The sequence below is a fragment of the Chrysochloris asiatica genome, unplaced genomic scaffold, assembly GCF_000296735.1.
Source record: "Chrysochloris asiatica unplaced genomic scaffold, ChrAsi1.0 scaffold00007, whole genome shotgun sequence".
In the NCBI taxonomy this organism is placed as follows: domain Eukaryota; kingdom Metazoa; phylum Chordata; class Mammalia; order Afrosoricida; family Chrysochloridae; genus Chrysochloris; species Chrysochloris asiatica.
In genome coordinates, this window is record NW_006408525.1 from 24,950,079 (window position 1) to 24,966,979 (window position 16,901).

The following is a 16,901-nucleotide window of genomic DNA, read 5'->3' on the forward strand; positions in this document are numbered from 1 at the left end:
TTAGCTTTTCAAGAGAGGAGCTTGGTTAAACTGAAAAGGAGCTATCCAAAAGAGCCCACCTATGTAGGACAGCTAGGTGGTACAAAGGCTGCCTGCCACCCCCCAGCCCCACCCCCTGGCCACCCACTTCTGAGAGGGACATAAAACATACTAGCTGCACAAGTGTTTGTAGTGTTACTTTAATGCCAATAGCTGACGTTAGTTACCTGGGCTGAAGATGGATCAATTCATTCTACAATCTGAGAAATACTGGGTCTGGGGAATGGGCTCATATCAGCACTAATCCTGGGAAGAGGGTCTAAGATGTCTGTGGAAATGTCCATAGGGAGGGTCTCTCTTCCATCCCCAGGATCACAGAAGCTTTTGTTCCTCCAAGGTACAAAGTGAAGACCAGGGTACCAGTGAGGGAAGAGGCAGAGGGGAAGCCCCAATTAGATCACAGAGGAGACCAAGACTTGGACCCCAGGATAGTGTGCAATCACAGGATGACGCAGGGAGGACGACTGTTGGTGATCTTTTCTATAGGCTCTCCATTACTGGCTCTTCGGATAGCATCCATGAGCTAGAAAGCAGAGATGTGGAATGGGGTGATACAAGGTAGGGGCCGGGTGGCCCAAGGGTCCTCCCAACACTGCAAATACTCACATCTTTCTCATAAGGAAAGCCCCCATTCTCTAGCTTGGAAAATATCAGCTGTCCATTGATCTCGATCTCAAAGGCCCCTGGTATTAAATAAATGCATGAATGAGTGGTAATGCTGAATGCATCCACCACACGTGTTTCATGTTCCCCACTGACCCCATAAGAGACTTAATTGTAGCTCCTTAAGCCATTCCCCAGCCCTGGGCCAACCCAAAGAGACCTGTGTTGCTCCTTTAAATTTAGCTTCATCATCCAATGGGCTCCCGCCCCTCCAAACTAAGCTTCAGTCTCATGGGTTTTTTTCCTACAGCCTCCATCTGTGGCCCTTCATCTTTAGAAGGCTATTCGACGTTAAGTGGACATTTTACTAAAGTGCCAGACACTGCTGGACATTTCATGTGAAACAATGTCAAAGCTAAAAAGTGGTAGAGCTGGGATTTAGGGCACAGACTGACTCAGCAGGTGTTCTACAGGCCTCACCTGTTCCCCCCAGGCGCGACTCAATCTCGATGCCAGGATACTGTTCCTTCACTGCACTCGCCAGCTCCAGGTAGGTCGCCTCGAAGCCACAGGGTTCACTGGGGAGAAGGGATCTGGAATCGGCTGAGGTTTAGGGAAAAGGCCTCCCGTGGATCCACCCCATATGGCCCGGGTCTCTTACCACCAAAGAATGCTCACCAGTACTCTACCACGATGCGGACCCCACTGCCCGGTTCGACCTCCCCGGGAGGGGGCGCTAAGGATATCGGCCCCCGCTCCCCGTTCATAGCTGCCGGGTCCCCTCTGGCCGCTGCTTCCGGGTGTGACGCGAAGCCGCGGGCACGTGACGGGGCGGGGCGGAGCGGGACTGCGCGTTGTGCTTGGGCGCCCCCTGCAGGCTGAAAGCCGCTGCTACTTGTCCAGGGGTCAGGGCTGGACTCTAGACCGCTTTCTCTGGGCGGCTTCTCTGGACACCGGATTTGCCTCGCACCCGATGTCCCCCGATGTCCCCCGACCTCACAGCCTTATTTAATCTAATAAAATATCTTAGACTGAAAAACTGTCCGATTGACAAAAGGGAGGGAACTAACTATTCGTATGCCTACCCCCATCTGGAGGCTGTGAGAACACTTTGCCCCACCACTTTGCCTTCATTTTGTAAACTAGACAGAGTTTTGTAGTTTAAAACATTTCATCAGGTTAAATAAGGCTGTGAGGTCCGGAGGACATGATGATAGCATTTTACAGTCACCCCAGGGACAGCTTAATCCTAAGCTTTATCCAGTCTGGCTGTGACCCCTCTTCCATCGTACACTTCAGGTTTTGGGGTGCCTAGGCTTCAGACTCTGTGCTCCTATCACCTGCACCCGGCTCCACATCCACTGCCTCATCCCACTCACTGCAGGGCCAGCATCATTCCGTCCATTTGGTGGCTCCGAAAACTGATACGGCCTTGTCCCTCACTGGAGCACTACGAGTATTACTTATGTTAGAATTATGTTAGTATTATGTTAGAATATCCTAACATATATTTCCTCTCTAGCATCCGTTCAAACTATTAATTTTTAAAACAATCCGACGATTTATACAATTGTGCAACCATCATTACTATCCAGTTTTAATATATTTTTTCAACCTGAAAATTTTCCTCCTGCCTGCTTATAGTCTATTTGTATTCCCACCTTCAGCCCCAGGCAACCACTGATTTTAATAAATGAGTCTTTTCTGGATATTTCATATAATGCAGTCATAAAAATATATGGTTGTTTGCATTGCCTGGTCCTGTGTCAATATCACAATTGTTGAGTTCAATGCTTGGGTCCATTGCTGCTGCCACTTTGTCAATTCATCTTGTTGGTCTTGTTGGGGGGCTTCCTCTTTTTACCTGATCTTCCACTTTACCAAGTAGGGATGTCCTCCAGGGACCACAGTCTCAGGGGACTTCATGGTCAATTGGCATAACATAGTTCACAAAGACAGTCTTCTTCATCCTTTGGTACAAGTGGGATTTTAAAAGCTCATGAATGGTCATCTAAGGTGTCTGGAGGAAAGGAGAGTGATGAACATTGAAGATACTTGCAAATAGTTAGTCCAATGGACTAAGGGACACAGGAACATCAGTCTCTACAACCCTGAGACCAGAACTAGATGGTGCCTGGCCACCACTACCCTGAAAGGGATCACCTTAGAAGGTACTGGATAGAGTGGTAGAAAATGTGGAACAAAATCCCATATCATAAAAAAGACCAGGGCTACTGATTAGATAGAGATGGCTGGAACTCCAAGACTATGACCTTTGGTCACCCTTCAGGTCTAGAACTGAACTCACCTCCATCACTCAGTTTTGGGACAACCACACTAATGAGGTATGCAAACCATAGACTGGCCAACAATTTGAGATCCAAAGGGCAGCAATTATCCAAGGAGAAAGTTCAGAAAGGTTGGGAAAGAAGGAGGACTGAAAACAACATAGGAAGTGGGATAAGTTGATGTTACGTTGAAGTGATTGCAATCATTGAAATGAAATGAAGTATATGATTTGTTGAATGTAAAGCTGATGATCTGTTCTGTAAAGTTTCACTCAATTCTCAATAAAAATGTTTTTGCTTTTTTTAAAAATGATGTTATTTTTGTTAGATGCCATTTAGTCAGTTCCAGCTCATAGAGAACGTATGTGCAACAGGACAAAATTCTGTCTGGTCCTGTGCCATCCTCACAAACACTGTTCTGTTTGAGACCATTGTTGCAATCACTGTGTCAATCCAGCTCATTGGAGGGTCTTTCCCTTTTCACTGACCCTCTGCTTTATCAAGCATGATATCCTTCTACAGAGACTAGTCCCTCAGATAATATGTCCAAACTACATGATGGGAAATGAAGCCTTGCCATCCTGGCTTCTAAGGAGCTTTACTTCTCCCAATGCAGATTCATTCACCTTTTGGTAGTCCACAGCACGCGTAATAGTCTTTGCCAACACCACAATTCAAAGGCATCAGTTCTTCAGTGTTCCTTATTCATTGTTCGGCTTTCACATGTATATGTTTGTTTGGTGTTGTTAAGGGCCATCTGGTCTATTCTGACTCATAGCAACTTTGTATAGGGTTTCTAAGGAGTGACTGGTAAGTTTGAACCGCTAACCTTGTGGTTCAAACCGACCTTGAGGTTGAGTGCTTATCTTAGGAAGCAACTGAAAAATACCATGGCTCGAGTCAGGCTCACCTGAGTCTTCAAAGTGACATTTTTGATTTTCATTTAAAGAGGTCTTTTGTAGCAGACTTGCCTAAGGCAATAAGTCATTTGATTTCTTGACTGCTGCTTTCATAAGCATTGATTGTGGATCCAAATAAAATGAAATCCCTTAAAACTTCAATATTTTCCCTGCTTATCATGATGCTGCTTATTGGTCCAGTTGTGTTGTTTTCTTTACATTGAGTTGTAAATCCATACTGAAGGCCTTTGATCATCACTAATGTTTCAAAGTCTCTTTCAGCAAGCAAGATCGTGTCATCTGCATATTGCAGGTTGTTAATGTATCTTCCTCCAATCCTGAGGCCTTGCTCTTCATATAGTCCAGTTTCTCAAATTATTCACTCAGCATACAGATTTAATAAGTATGGTAAGAGAATACAACCTTTATGCACACTTTTCCTGACCCTAAATGTAAGGGTTTTATATTAGAACTTTCAGTTCTATTCCATTGATCTATAAATCCATTCTTTAATAAAATATGTTAAGATACAATTTAGCAGTAAAATTTACCCTCTTGAGTGTACAGTTCTGTGAGTTCTAGTAAACACACAGAATTGTGCATCCACCACCACAACCAAGTTCCAGATCAGTTTCCAGTATGGACCCTCTCTACCTCCCCGCAGACCCTCATCTCGCTCCAGAAAACCACATCCGTGTAATACTCCAGCACTCAACTCTTCCCTCTTCACTCTGTTCTTCATCCAGAGCGATCTTTACAAAATGGAAATCGGTTGCTCCCCTTCCCCCACCCCACCCCTAAACACAGATAGACCCTGCAGGCCCTGGTCTCTGCTAATTGCTCCTGCCAGTCCGGACAGACAGGATGGATAGCTCTTAAACCTGGTTTGCAGTACAGCCACCTGAAGCCTTGTCAATACCAGACATTCCAGGGACTCAGTTCCAGAGATCTAGATTCAGTAGGTGGGGAGGGGCCCACGAATCTGATTTTTACACAAGCATAGGGAGATTTGAAGGAGTCCTGGTGTGGCGCTATAGGATAAGCACTAGACTGCTAACCACAAGGTCAGAAGTTCAAACATACCAGATACTCCAAGACAGAAAAGTGTTTTCTGGAGTCCTGGTGTGGCTCTGTGGGCTAATGCACTGGACTGCAAGGTGGGTTTGAACCACAAGGTCGGTGGTTCAAGTGCACCAGTCACTCCTCAGAAACCCTATACAGGGTCGCTATGAATTGGAATCGACTAGATGCACTTGACAGAAACAGTGAAACGTTTATAGCCTTGGAAACCCTCTACAGGGTTTCTTTAAACTAGAATCTACAGCACCTAACAAAACAAGAACAACAGGGAGATTTGGTGGCAGGAGATCATAGGCCATACACAATTTAGGTCATCCAATGCATTTGCCTTCCTCCACATCTTCCACATTTTCTCTACATCTGCCTGGCCTTACCCACCTGGTTTTGCCTTCCTCCCGTGTCTTCTGCCTCCTTCTACCAAGGCAGGTCCACTTCTCTTTGGGTCAATTGTCACCTCTAAGGACTTTTCTTCCCTACTCCTGTATTAGTCACTCACCCAATACAATTGTCATTTTTATTTATTTCTGTGATTCTCCAGACTAGACTGCCTGATGATAGGGGCGGGACTTGTCTTTTTGTCACTCAACACTGCGTTCCAGCACCTAGCATTTGTTATTGTTGTTAAGTAAATATGAGTCAATTCCAACCCATTGCGACCCTGTATAGGGTTTCCTAGGAGCAACTGTTGAGCTTGAACTGACTTTGCCATAGAGAACATTCACCCACAGCGCCACACCAGGACTCCCGGCATATAGTAGCCCCTTAACAAATATTAGTTGAATATGTGATGGGACAAATGACTGACTGAATTGTCCACTCTGCTTTTGCACAAGCGTCTCCATGGGCCAGATGACCTTGTCAATTTCTCCCATCTCTTTCTTGGCCCACTCATACTGGGTTTTCGAAGGAAACCCAGTTTGGAGAAAGTTGAAGCTGGCACCAGTGTTCAGTGTTCACTGTAAACCCCAGGCAGTTTAACCAACTATCACCCCCATGAGGCTTAGAGGCAGGCTGTTGCCTTTGATCTCACCCGCTCCCCAGTCCCCAGTATTGGTGTAGAGGGCTGAGCCAGACTAAGTGATTGTTTTGCTGGGGGTCTCCGGGTCACAAGGGACAGAACTTTATACCGATCAGATCAACATTCTGACACCTCCCACCAGGCGACCCAGCTTAACCCCTTGTTGTTGTTGTTAAGTGCTGTTGAGTCGGTTCCAACCCATAGTGACCCTGTATAGGGTTTCCAAGGAGAGCTGGTGAATTTGAACAGCCCAAACTGACTTTGCAGTACAGCTTAATCCCTTAGACTTCAGAAAAGGAAGCTTAGATCCTGGACTTTGCTCAGAAGGGAGGATAGACTTTGGAGGCTCTGAGGGGGCCAAGCGCAGTCTGGGTGGCCAGACTGACTCTAAGTGAAGCGGTTGTTGGTCTTCTTGCAGACACACCTCTGGCTAGCTTCCCACGTTGGTTGTGTCCTTTGCCCCATGGAGTAGGACCCAGAGTTCCAGACAGGCCCCTTAGGTTGGCCAATGAACATGAGAGCTTTTTAAAGTTTTTTGAGAGGGGGAGGGGCGTGGGAGAAGAGTGGGCGGAGTCTAGTTGCTTCCCTTTACCTTACAGCCCCTAGCCCCTCCCCTTTCAGGTAGTCTGGGCTCTGGAGGCTATTCTGTTCGGCTGTCTGTTACGATTCTCCCTCGTCACATGCACCCTCCCCTGGTACCTGCACCTTCTGGCACCTGCTGCCAGGCTAGGAAAAGCACAAACAATCCCAGACAACATCCTGGCCTGGAGTCTCCGCCCCCTCCTCCTTGGTTTCCTCCTTCCAGGCCCCGCCCCAAGCCCCGCCCCCACCTGCCCAAGATAATTTTAGCTTCCTTGGGCCTGGAGCCTGGACAAACAGGACTCCCCCGAATTCTACGCTCTAAGTCAGGAAACAGGACACCCTTTTCAGCACCTGTTGAGAAGCCGGAGTGGACTTGAAATCAAAGCCTGGTGTCCGGAGCTCCTAGACTTAGGACCCGGTGACCTGCTACTTCTGCTGGGGCTCCTCCAGGTTAGAGAACCGAAATCGGTCCTAGACAACAACTTGCTCCCACCCCCAGGACCTCAGCATGCGTCTGTCTCTGGACCTGGCACTGGCTGATTGCCTAGGTGCACGGACTGGTGGCTGCCTGGTTCTCCCCCTCCCCTTCCCACCTGGGTGATGTCAGGTCAGGGGCGGAGGCAGTGGGGGGGGGGGAAGAGGGGGCTGGTAGTTAAGGGCCTGGTGTCTCTCTTTCTAAACCAGTGACCAGTCAGGTGCACTGACGCGTAGGCCAGGTAAGAACCTAGAGGTGCCCGGGAGAGCGGGCAGGTCCAGGGACCAGGGTCAGTATGGAGACGCTGCCTTCCTATTGTGATACTCCGACGCTCCTCTCACTTTGTTCCCCCAGGCTTCCATCGCCCACAGTCCTCCCCTATTTCATTTGCCGGAGTCCCCTCTCTGTCCCACCACCCGCGGAACCAACCACCAGATGGGAAAGATCTCTAATTGTCTCCTCCGGGAAGCACGGCTTTTCCCGCTGAAACAAGCCCCTCCCCACACACCTAGAAGGAACGCCTGGAGGGTGCTATCCCCACCTCATTCCTTTGATCAGCTCGATTTAACCTTAGTTTGGGGCTCCCCAAGTCTCTATCTAAGACTGGCTCCAGGTTGAACTTAGGATCCTGCCTTTAGAGGGAAGGATAGGGGTGTGACGGCCGCCATGGGGTCTGCTGGCTTCAGAATGACGTGGATAGGAAGGCAGGACGGTGGGGTCTGCAGGGCACTGGGACCTGGGAGAGTGCATCGAGAGGGTGGTCCTGTTCGCTGAGACTGGGGAGCGATGCAGGGTCCAGGGCCTGAGTCTCCCAGGCACTTTGGGGACGGAGAATTGCACCTGCCTCCTAACCTTTCTGCTCCGCAGGAATACCTCCTTTTGGCTGGCCTGTCCTGGACTCTCCTCTGCCCTCTTCCCCTTGTATCTTGCTGTGGGGAGGCCCGCCATGAGGGCAAGCGGTCTATAATGATTAACCCCACAAACCCGGCTACTTTAGCATTCTTCCCAAATTAAACTTTAAAAGAGTTGTTTTCCCCTTCCGTCCCTTCCTTCTGCCATTGGGCGATTTTTTTTTTTTTTTGTCTCTAGAGTGAGGGAGTAGGCGGGACCTCAGGGCCCTGGGCCTGCCCCCCAACAACGGGTCACCTGGGGGTTTCCCGCCTCCTCACCTGTGCCCTGTGTCCAAACAATTCCCCCGACTTTAAGTCTTCCCCCCTACTACAAATCCTGGGGGGAGGGGGCAGCAGAACACAGAGTACTGAACCGGATGGAGGTCCTCTCACCTCCTCCGCACTCCCAGCTCAGGGTTGGCCCCTCTGGCCTGTCTGACCCCTGCCCCACCCTGGGAAATACCGTAGGTGGCCTTGTTTTGTGTTGGCCCTAAACCCTGGGCTATGCCACCGCCCTTAGGGCCAGCCAGGTGGGGCAAGATTCAGGAAGTAAACAAGGAGGGTGAAAGGGAGGGTGGGGCTGGAACTACTGGGTCTGGAGAGGCTGGTGGGAGAGTCACGGTGGGTTGGCGTTGCATTGTTGAGCCAATAGATTTGGGGGATTGGGTTCTACAACAGAAGTTTTCCCAGCACCCCAGTTTGAAAGCTCCAGATTTTTTGGTGGGGGGCTGCCTAAGCGCCACATTTGGGACCCCTTTCTCCTCCTGGCTCATGTTTGGTTCTGACTGCTACTTCTATCTTGCCTTAGGATAAGGTCTGAAGGGCAGGATGGTCTAGAGGTGGCCCTCCCATCCTCTGATGCCAGACTCTACCCTGATTAGTTTTATCCCCTGCCCTCTTCCAAACACTGCTCTCTCGGATTCCTGGGTCCTTCTTCACCCCACTGTTGGTCTCTAACTTCCAGGGGGATAGATAGCCCTGCAGCCCCTCTCCTTAGCCCTCCTTGAATGGTCACCAGACTCCTGATTGCCAACCTTTAGCTGAGGCCAGGGACATTGTGTTTGCTGTTGCAGTGTTGTGCTTCTCTGCAGGATCCTGAGTCTCCTCTCTAGGGTCTTTTGGCCTCTCTTGAGGCATCTGCCCTCTGCCCCTGCCCCTGTGGTACCCTTTGGGCAGGATACCTAGAGAAATGTGAGTGTGTTAGGAGGTGCCTCATCCCCCAAGAATGACACAGATGTGTCCCTGGACTGTCTGAGGTCTCACGCTAGGGTGAGCAGAAGCATCAGGACAAACACTGCTTTGGGTGGGTGGGATGCATCACTAAGAGGCAGTTCTATTCCAAATGGGTCTCTAGCCTGGTCTTTCCTCTCTTCTTGAGGTGGGGGCTGCTGGCTTAGGGGGTGGCTATTAGATTAGGGGTGACAGCTGCAGGTGGCTGCAGGCCCCACCTGGACTAAAGGAGTAGGAGGCAGTCAAGGAAGGGGAGGAGAAGATGATGTCAGAAGAGCCTCAGGCCTCGCATCCTCCTCCTCCCCCATAGTTCCCTTCCCTGTGCCTCCCCCTTCCTCCCCAACTGTAGGTAGGTTGGTGGGGGGTGGGGGTGGAGGCAGGGTTGTTTGTTTCTCCTAAGCCAGGAAGTTTGCAGATGACTCAAGGTTGAATGGAGAGCCCCAGGCTGTGCTGTCCCCGCCCCGCCACCCCTGTCCTGACTCACCTGTCCCCCAAGTCTCCTTATGCCCTCATTTTAGGGTCAGGTTGTTCCCCATTCGGGGGGTCAATCCCTGCTACTCCAGGCAGCCTCATAGATCTGCTCTGGCCCAGTGTCCAGAGAGCAGGCAGGGGTTGGGGATCTAGTTGGGATTGGTGAGTTCTCTCAGGTCCTCAGCCCAGTCAAGGAGTTTCTGTGGAGCATGGACTCAAACCAGTGGATCTCTCTGCTTACTTTTTCTATCCTGACTTGTCCTGGGGGTGATAAGACATGGGTAAGGTTCTGCTCCTGTCTGGGAGTGTTGGGGTGCCTTCAGACCAGTGAACAGTGCACAATAATTGGTGCAGAGATCAAAGTCGAATGCTAAGAGGGAGTCATTTAGTCTGAATGTGGAAAATCCAGGAAGGCTGCTCAGAGGAGATGGCATTGGCACCGGGGCTTAAGGAAAGGCACACCTGCTGGGCAAAGGCCCTGAAGTTCTCCCTCACCCTCCTACCCCACAGCTGAGAAGGCCAGCCTGCCCCTCCCGCCCTCCTGCTTCTGTCCTGCCCTTCCCCGCCCCCACTCCCTCTTTTGTGCATCACTCATCACTGGGGCAGGCCTTGCCACAACAGGTTCTGACAACTGGGTCTGGCAATGAAGCTCTGGAAAAACCCAGGACAGAGCCCAGCGGAGTGAGTGGCCCACGCTTGGAGGCCAATCGATGGCCCTTTGTCCTGACACTCAGAGCCTGAGCCCCAGAGTCTGTGGGATGTGGAGTTTCTGTTGCTGCCAGGTGTATCCTGGGGCCCTCTTAGCTCTTCCCTTGGGCAACTTGGGGCTAAATGAAGAGCACTGGACTGGGAGTCACCTATGATCTGGGATGAGAGTAGCAACAAAAGGCTGTGTAAACTCTGAGGGCAGCTTGATGGCTGTGTGAGGGCAGGAGGCTGTGTGAGGGACCTCTCGGTCCCTCTCCCCAGGTTAAGCATCTGCCTTCAGCCCCTCCCTTCTTCCTTAGATGTCATGGAGTTGGATCTATCGCCAACGCATCTCAGTAGCTCCCCAGAAGACCTGTGCCCAACCCCTGGAACCCCTCCTGGGACTCCTCCACCTCCCGATGCCCCTCTGTCTAGAGAGGTGAAGCGGTCTCAGCCCCTGCCCATCCTGACCAGCAGGTACAATGTAGTGATGGAACTGTGGGGGACATCAACCCAGGTAATCCACAGAGGCTAACAGTGAACATATCTGCCCTCTGCTCTCACCGCAGGAGTTTCCGAGAGGAGGAGCTGCGGGCAACCTCTCTGCCCTCTATCCCCAACCCCTTCCCTGAGCTCTGCAGTCCTCCTTCACAAAGCCCCATTCTTGGGGGCACCTCCAGTGCAAGGGGGTTGCTTCCCCGAGATGCCAGTCGCCCCCATGTAAGTTTTCCTGGGGAAGGGGAGAAGGCTCTAAAGTGGATATAGTACCACTTTACAGGGAGGTGGTCTTGGTCAGGAGTCCCTAAGGGTATAACAGGCAAGGGAAGGGGCAGGATCACCTTTTACCCTCCCTAAGTATCCATAATCCCTGGGGTGCAGGTGGTAAATGTGTACAGCGAAGATGAGTCCTGCCGATCTGTGGAGGTGGCAGCAGGTGCCACGGCTCGTCAAGTGTGTGAGATGTTGGTGCAGCGAGCCCATGCCCTGAGTGATGAGAACTGGGGGCTGGTAGAATGCCACCCCCATCTAGCACTGGGTGAGTAGGGGCCCAGGAAGGGGCCATGTCTCCCATCTGGAGGGAGAGTGGGTGCTGGCTGGTCTCCACTGACCCCTGCCTTTTGCCTTTGACCTCAGAGCGGGCCTTGGAGGACCATGAGTCAGTGGTGGAAGTCCAGGCTGCCTGGCCTGTGGGTGGAGACAGCCGCTTTGTCTTCAGGAAAAACTTCGCCAAATACGAACTCTTCAAGAATGCTCCAGTGAGTGTGTGTGACAGGAGTCTGGGTGCTGGGGCACCCTGATCCCCAAGCTGCACCCTTGATCTCTGACCCCTGACACCTTCCTGCCCCCAGCACTCTCTGTTCCCAGAAAAGATGGTCTCCAGCTGTCTCGACACAAACATGGGCATATCTCATGAAGACCTCATCCAGGTAAAGAATGCTCCCCCATTCTGCTTCATATTCATGGCCCTCCAGGATCATCCAGTGTTTCCTCACCCTAAAACCTTGTGTCTCTTCTCCATATGGTGGAAAGAGACCAGCACTGGTTATGGATAAGTCATGTTCTCTGCCTGAGCCTCAGTTTCTTTGTCTGTTAAACGGGCGCTCAGGACACCTTCTCTCCTAAAGGAGAGCCCTGTAAAGCCCTGGGGCAGCTCAGCCTCTCACTTTCCACCTCGATCTCTGGCCTCAGAACTTCCTGAACGTGGGCAGTTTCCCTGAGATCCAGGGTTCCCTGCAGCTGCGAGGGTCTGGACGCAAGCTTTGGAAACGCTTCTTCTGCTTCCTGCGCCGGTCTGGCCTCTATTACTCCACAAAGGGCACCTCCAAGGTGAGACCTTGAGGGTGCCAGCCCCATCTCCTACCCAGGGGGTATCCCACCTCTGTCTTTCTAGGATAGCTCCCTTCCTGTTGGTCTGGACCTCTCCCCCTGGACCACCAGCTGCACCTTCCCACCTCCCTGACTGCCTCTAGTTTACACTCTATTCTTCCCTGCCCAGTCTACCTGCCCCAGGAGGGAGGGGTGGGAAAGGCTTTCAAGTTCTGTCTTTTCTGTGTGATCTTGGGCATATCCTAGCTGGGCTAGAATTTCCCCACCTGATTTAAAGTCCAAAAACCAAACCTGCTGCCTTGAAGTTGAATCCCACTCATAGCGACCGTACAGGACAGATAGAACTGCCCTATCAGCTTTCCAAGGCTACCTTTACTGAAGTAAACTGTCATATCTTTTTCCTAAGGAGCAGCTGGTAGGCTCAAACTGCTGACCTATAGGTTAGCAGCCAGGAACTTAACTACTGCACCATCAGAGTTTCTTCCACCTGGCTTAAGGGGACAAAATAGTAATAGGGACATAGAGCCCACCAGTCCCAAGTCCTGCTCCCTTGTGCCCTCAGGATCCACGGCACCTACAATATGTGGCAGACGTGAACGAGTCCAATGTGTATGTGGTGACCCAGGGCCGGAAGCTCTATGGGATGCCCACGGACTTTGGCTTCTGTGTCAAGGTGAAGACCCAACCTGGACCTCATGTCTAGGGTCCCAGCCCTGGTCTGGGAGGGAACAGGAGCTGCACAGGCCTCAGGATCCTCCTTGGGGCATCTAAGCTCCATTCTGGACACCTGGACTCGCTCCCTGTACCCTGACCCTTCTGGAGACTCCTTGAGCTCCGCCCTAGCCCACAGAGGCAGAAACAGCCAGTTTCCTCTTCCCCTAGCCCAACAAGCTTCGAAATGGTCACAAGGGGCTCCGCATCTTCTGCAGTGAAGATGAGCAGAGTCGTACCTGCTGGCTGGCTGCCTTCCGTCTCTTCAAGGTGAGGCTATGGGGGTGGCATGGGGACTGGCTCTGCCCTTGGGATCCCTGGCATGAGGGAGGGGTCAGAGTCCTGCTCTCAGGAAGTCTCCAGAATAAGGGGGCATCACAGTCTTGTTGTCTGAGAAGTCCTGCTCCAAGGACAGCGCTACGGCTCTGGCTTCAGGAAGCTCCTCATCCAAGGGCAGAGACATCGCCCGGTTCTTGGGGAGTCCTGGCCTTATGAGGTGATCACAATCCACTGCCCAGGACCTACTTGACCCCAGCTCTTCGTTCTGTTCCCACCTCTAGTATGGGATGCAGCTGTATAAAAATTACCAGCAGGCACAGACTCTCCACCTCCGCCCATCCTGTTTGGGTTCCCCGCCCTTGGTAAGTGTGCTTAGGGGGGCCTTAGCCTGGGGTGGGCACCCAAACCCTGTCCCAGGTATATTGGGGCCTTGTTCTGACCCCTCGTCTCCCTCCCCATCCTATCCCATCTCCAGAGGAGTGTCTCGGATAACACCTTGGTGGCCATGGACTTCTCTGGTCATGCTGGACGTGTCATTGAGAACCCCCGGGAAGCTCTGAGTGCAGCCCTGGAGGAGGCCCAGGCCTGGAGGGTGAGGGACTTCATGCCTGGGCAGGGGCCTTCTCTCCATATAGGTGGGAGGGAGGAAGAGAGACGGGAGGGGAGCCCCCCTAGCTGGGGAAAGGGGGTCTCCAGTTCAGAGGTGCTGAGTATCACCCCAGCCACACCCTGACTTCCCTCTGTCCCCACATCTGCAGAAGAAGACGAACCATCGTCTCAGTCTCCCCACCCCATGCTCAGGCTCAAGCCTCAGTGCAGGTGGGTAAAGACCCAGGCTCCCCAGAGTTGGGACTACACTGGCTTCTCTGAGTATTCCTGGGGTGGGGGGAGAATGATGGGGTTTCCCTCCCCAGGAGTGACTGCCCATCTGCCTCCCCCAACCCCAGCCATCCACCGCACCCAACCCTGGTTCCATGGACGCATCTCCCGTGAGGAGAGCCAGCGGCTCATCCGGCAGCAGGGCCTAGTGGACGGGTAAGGGGCAGGACTGGGTGGGGCAATAGGCCCAGGAGTAAGAGAGACCCTGGGTCAAGGTGGATGCCATGTGCCCTTGGGTAATGTAACCCTGTTTCCTGGCAGCCTGTTCTTAGTCCGGGAGAGTCAGCGGAACCCACAGGGCTTTGTCCTCTCTTTGTGCCACCTACAGAAAGTTAAGCATTATCTCATCCTGCCGGTGAGTAATTCCCTCCTTCCCCAAGACCCTAGACTCCTGCAGCAGAGACACAGACCTTACAGCAAGCTGCCTACCTCATCGGGTATGCCTGGGGTCTCCTGCGTCTCCCTGCAAAGAAATAGGGACCTCTGCCTTGGCCCAGGAGGAAGCTCCCTAAGCCTCATACCGCAACCTGACCTGTCACCCCCAGAGTGAAGAAGAAGGCCGCCTTTACTTCAGCATGGATGATGGTCAGACCCGCTTCACTGATCTGCTGCAGCTTGTAGACTTCCACCAGCTGAACCGCGGCATCCTGCCATGCTTACTACGCCACTACTGTACCCGTGTAGCCCTCTGAACCATACCAACAGGCGTACATCTGGGCCCAGCTTCAGGCTGCTCACCACCCCATTCACTCATAAGTTGGCTCAAAGGGGTGCAGAGGATGGGGACAGGATCACAAATAATTGGAGGGCCCCCGTTCCAGTTTTCTCTTCTGTTTCTTCCCCTCCCTTAATCAGAAACTGCCCCCCACCCAGTTCTTCTCTTAAGGGAAGGTGATGGGGTGGCTTTCTCTCCTTCATGGAGCTCCTAGGGCAATGCTCTAGGGCAGGGCATTATGGGAGAAATGGGGTAGCCTAGGTGGCCCTACTTCCCACACTTTGTACAGACTGAGAAGCCAGTAGATCTGCTCTGTTTTATACCAGTGACAATAAATATTATTTTTGATAAACTTAAGAGTACTGTCTGGCAAAACCCAACTACCTGGAATAGGGAAGAGGGCTAGGAAAAGTGGGCACCAGTTGTTGAGGCCTTGGTGAATATATCAGGTGGATCAAGGCCATGTTCTGGCCAGCCTGGATGTTTATTCAGGGCAAGGGTAGTCTTAGTCACCTGAATTTTCTTAGTGCCCAGTATGGAGCCTAATACGTAGTGGACACCTAGTAGCTCTTTGTTAACTAAATTAATGGAATGGGTCTGTCATCCAGAAGAGATTTCCAGACAGCTTGGAATTGGCAATAAGTCAGTCTCCACCCTTGTCCTCATCGAGTTCTGGACTAATACATGGGACTAATATTAGTATAGCATTTTGTCCTTCATTTCCTGTTCATATTTGTTTTATCATTAAAAAAGGAAAGAAAATTAGAAACCAAGATTTGAAATCAAATATATATATATGTATATATATACATAACAAATGTAGAAACCCCATAATTCCAAAATTGAATCGAAAATATCAATATGAATTCAAGATGCATTGTCTCTTAAATTTTTTCCTGTTAATTGAAAAAGACTAGAAATAATAATCATCTCCCCATAGCTATGAGCACCCTTAGTGCCCAGATTGTGTTGCTAAATACCACTCCCCATTGAAATGAACTAGGATTGTAGATTCCAGGTCTAAGCAAGAAATGTACAAGATGATCCTGGAGCATCTTGTTATACTAGGAAGAAAGAAAACTATCAAAGACTACTAATGTATGCCCAAAGGAGTCAGAACAGAAGACAAGTCAAATGGGCTCTAACTAAAAATGGGACAACTAATTAAAGATGGGAAAACCTAAGAAAGAAAGAACTCTAATGAATTAAAATATGCCATCAACATGGTAGGGATCTGACTTATCTTAAAACTGCTAAATAAATAGAAGAACCAAGCATTTATTCTGCCTTTTCTTACTCATAACAACCAAATCATTTATGAGGGGTGAGGGAAAGTAGTTCATTATAGGAGAATTCCAACTAACAAATCCAGTAAGAATGATAAAATTAGAGTATTATTGGCAAATCCTAATGAAATGATTGATCTTTGATGACTGCCAAAACCATTAGGTAAAAGGTTGTTGGGGGAACTGTCTTTTTTTTTTTTTAATGATCAGTTTTATTGAGATATAATTCATGGACTTTAAAGCTCACCCTTTTAAAGGGTACTAAATCATTTTTTAAGGAGCTCTGGTAACATAGTGGTTATGAGTCAGGCTGTTAACCTCAAGGTCAGCAGTCGTTCCGCAGGAGAAAGGTGAGGCTTTCTGCTCCCATAAAGATTTACAGCCTCAGAACCCATATATACAGGGTTGCTATGAGCTGGAACTGACTCCACGGTACATCATCATCAAATCATTTTTAGTGTAGTCACAGGACTGTACAACTATCACCACAATGTAATTTTAGAACATTTTTGTTCTCACTAAAAGAAACCCTTTACCATTAGCAGGACTGCCAAAAGAACCAATAGAACTGTTTTGGAAGAAGTGCAGCCAGAGTGCTCCTTGGAGGCCAGGATGGCTAAGCTTCGTCTCTCATACTTTGGACATATTGTCCGGAGGAAACAGTCACTGGAGAAGGATGTCATGCTGGGTAAGGTGGAGGGTCAGAGAAAAAGAGGAAGACCCCTAACGAGATGGATTGGCCAGGTGGCATCATTGATGGACTCAAGTGTGGCAGCGGTAGTGAGGTTGGCCCAGGATCGGATATTGTTTCGTTCTGCTGTGTATGGGGTCGCTATGAGTTGGTTCTGACTCGATGGCACCTGACAACAACAACAACAACAACCATTAACAGGAAGCCTGCTGGCAAAGTGGTTAAGTGTTCAACTGTGAACCAGGTCAGTG

The 16,901-nt window shown here is 50.5% G+C and overlaps 2 protein-coding genes across 2 annotated transcripts; one reads left to right on the plus strand and one right to left on the minus strand.

Annotated features, from left to right (window-relative positions):
• Positions 1-478: 478 nt before the first annotated feature.
• On the minus strand, positions 479-1,472 carry MIEN1 (migration and invasion enhancer 1). Its single transcript, XM_006832560.1, has 4 exons — positions 1,321-1,472; positions 1,123-1,220; positions 646-722; positions 479-562 (listed from the first exon to the last, which is right to left on the minus strand). The coding sequence occupies exons 1-4, from the start codon at positions 1,407-1,409 to the stop codon at positions 479-481; spliced, it is 348 nt and encodes a 115-aa protein (XP_006832623.1). The 5' UTR covers positions 1,410-1,472.
• A 9,088-nt stretch (positions 1,473-10,560) lies between these two features.
• On the plus strand, positions 10,561-14,750 carry GRB7 (growth factor receptor-bound protein 7). The gene is made up of 14 exons (XM_006832561.1): positions 10,561-10,739; positions 10,832-10,982; positions 11,142-11,298; positions 11,397-11,518; positions 11,612-11,689; positions 11,952-12,089; positions 12,652-12,762; positions 12,972-13,070; positions 13,361-13,441; positions 13,555-13,671; positions 13,838-13,898; positions 14,027-14,114; positions 14,220-14,313; positions 14,504-14,750. Exons 1-14 carry the CDS (start codon positions 10,588-10,590, stop codon positions 14,648-14,650), a joined length of 1,596 nt encoding a protein of 531 aa, XP_006832624.1. The 5' UTR covers positions 10,561-10,587; the 3' UTR covers positions 14,651-14,750.
• The last annotated feature ends 2,151 nt before the right edge of the window (positions 14,751-16,901 follow it).

Coding starts and splice junctions, on each gene's coding strand:
- MIEN1 (XM_006832560.1), bottom strand. CDS start 1,409: ATGAACGGGGAGCGGGGGCCGATATCCTTAGCGCCCCCTCCCGGGGAG. Junction 1,221..1,320: donor CGCATCGTGGTAGAGTACTG/GTGAGCATTCTT, acceptor CCTTCTCCCCAG/TGAACCCTGTGGCTTCGAGG. Junction 723..1,122: donor GTCGCGCCTGGGGGGAACAG/GTGAGGCCTGTA, acceptor ATTTAATACCAG/GGGCCTTTGAGATCGAGATC.
- GRB7 (XM_006832561.1), top strand. CDS start 10,588: ATGGAGTTGGATCTATCGCCAACGCATCTCAGTAGCTCCCCAGAAGAC. Junction 10,740..10,831: donor CTGCCCATCCTGACCAGCAG/GTACAATGTAGT, acceptor CTCTCACCGCAG/GAGTTTCCGAGAGGAGGAGC. Junction 11,299..11,396: donor CCACCCCCATCTAGCACTGG/GTGAGTAGGGGC, acceptor CTTTGACCTCAG/AGCGGGCCTTGGAGGACCAT.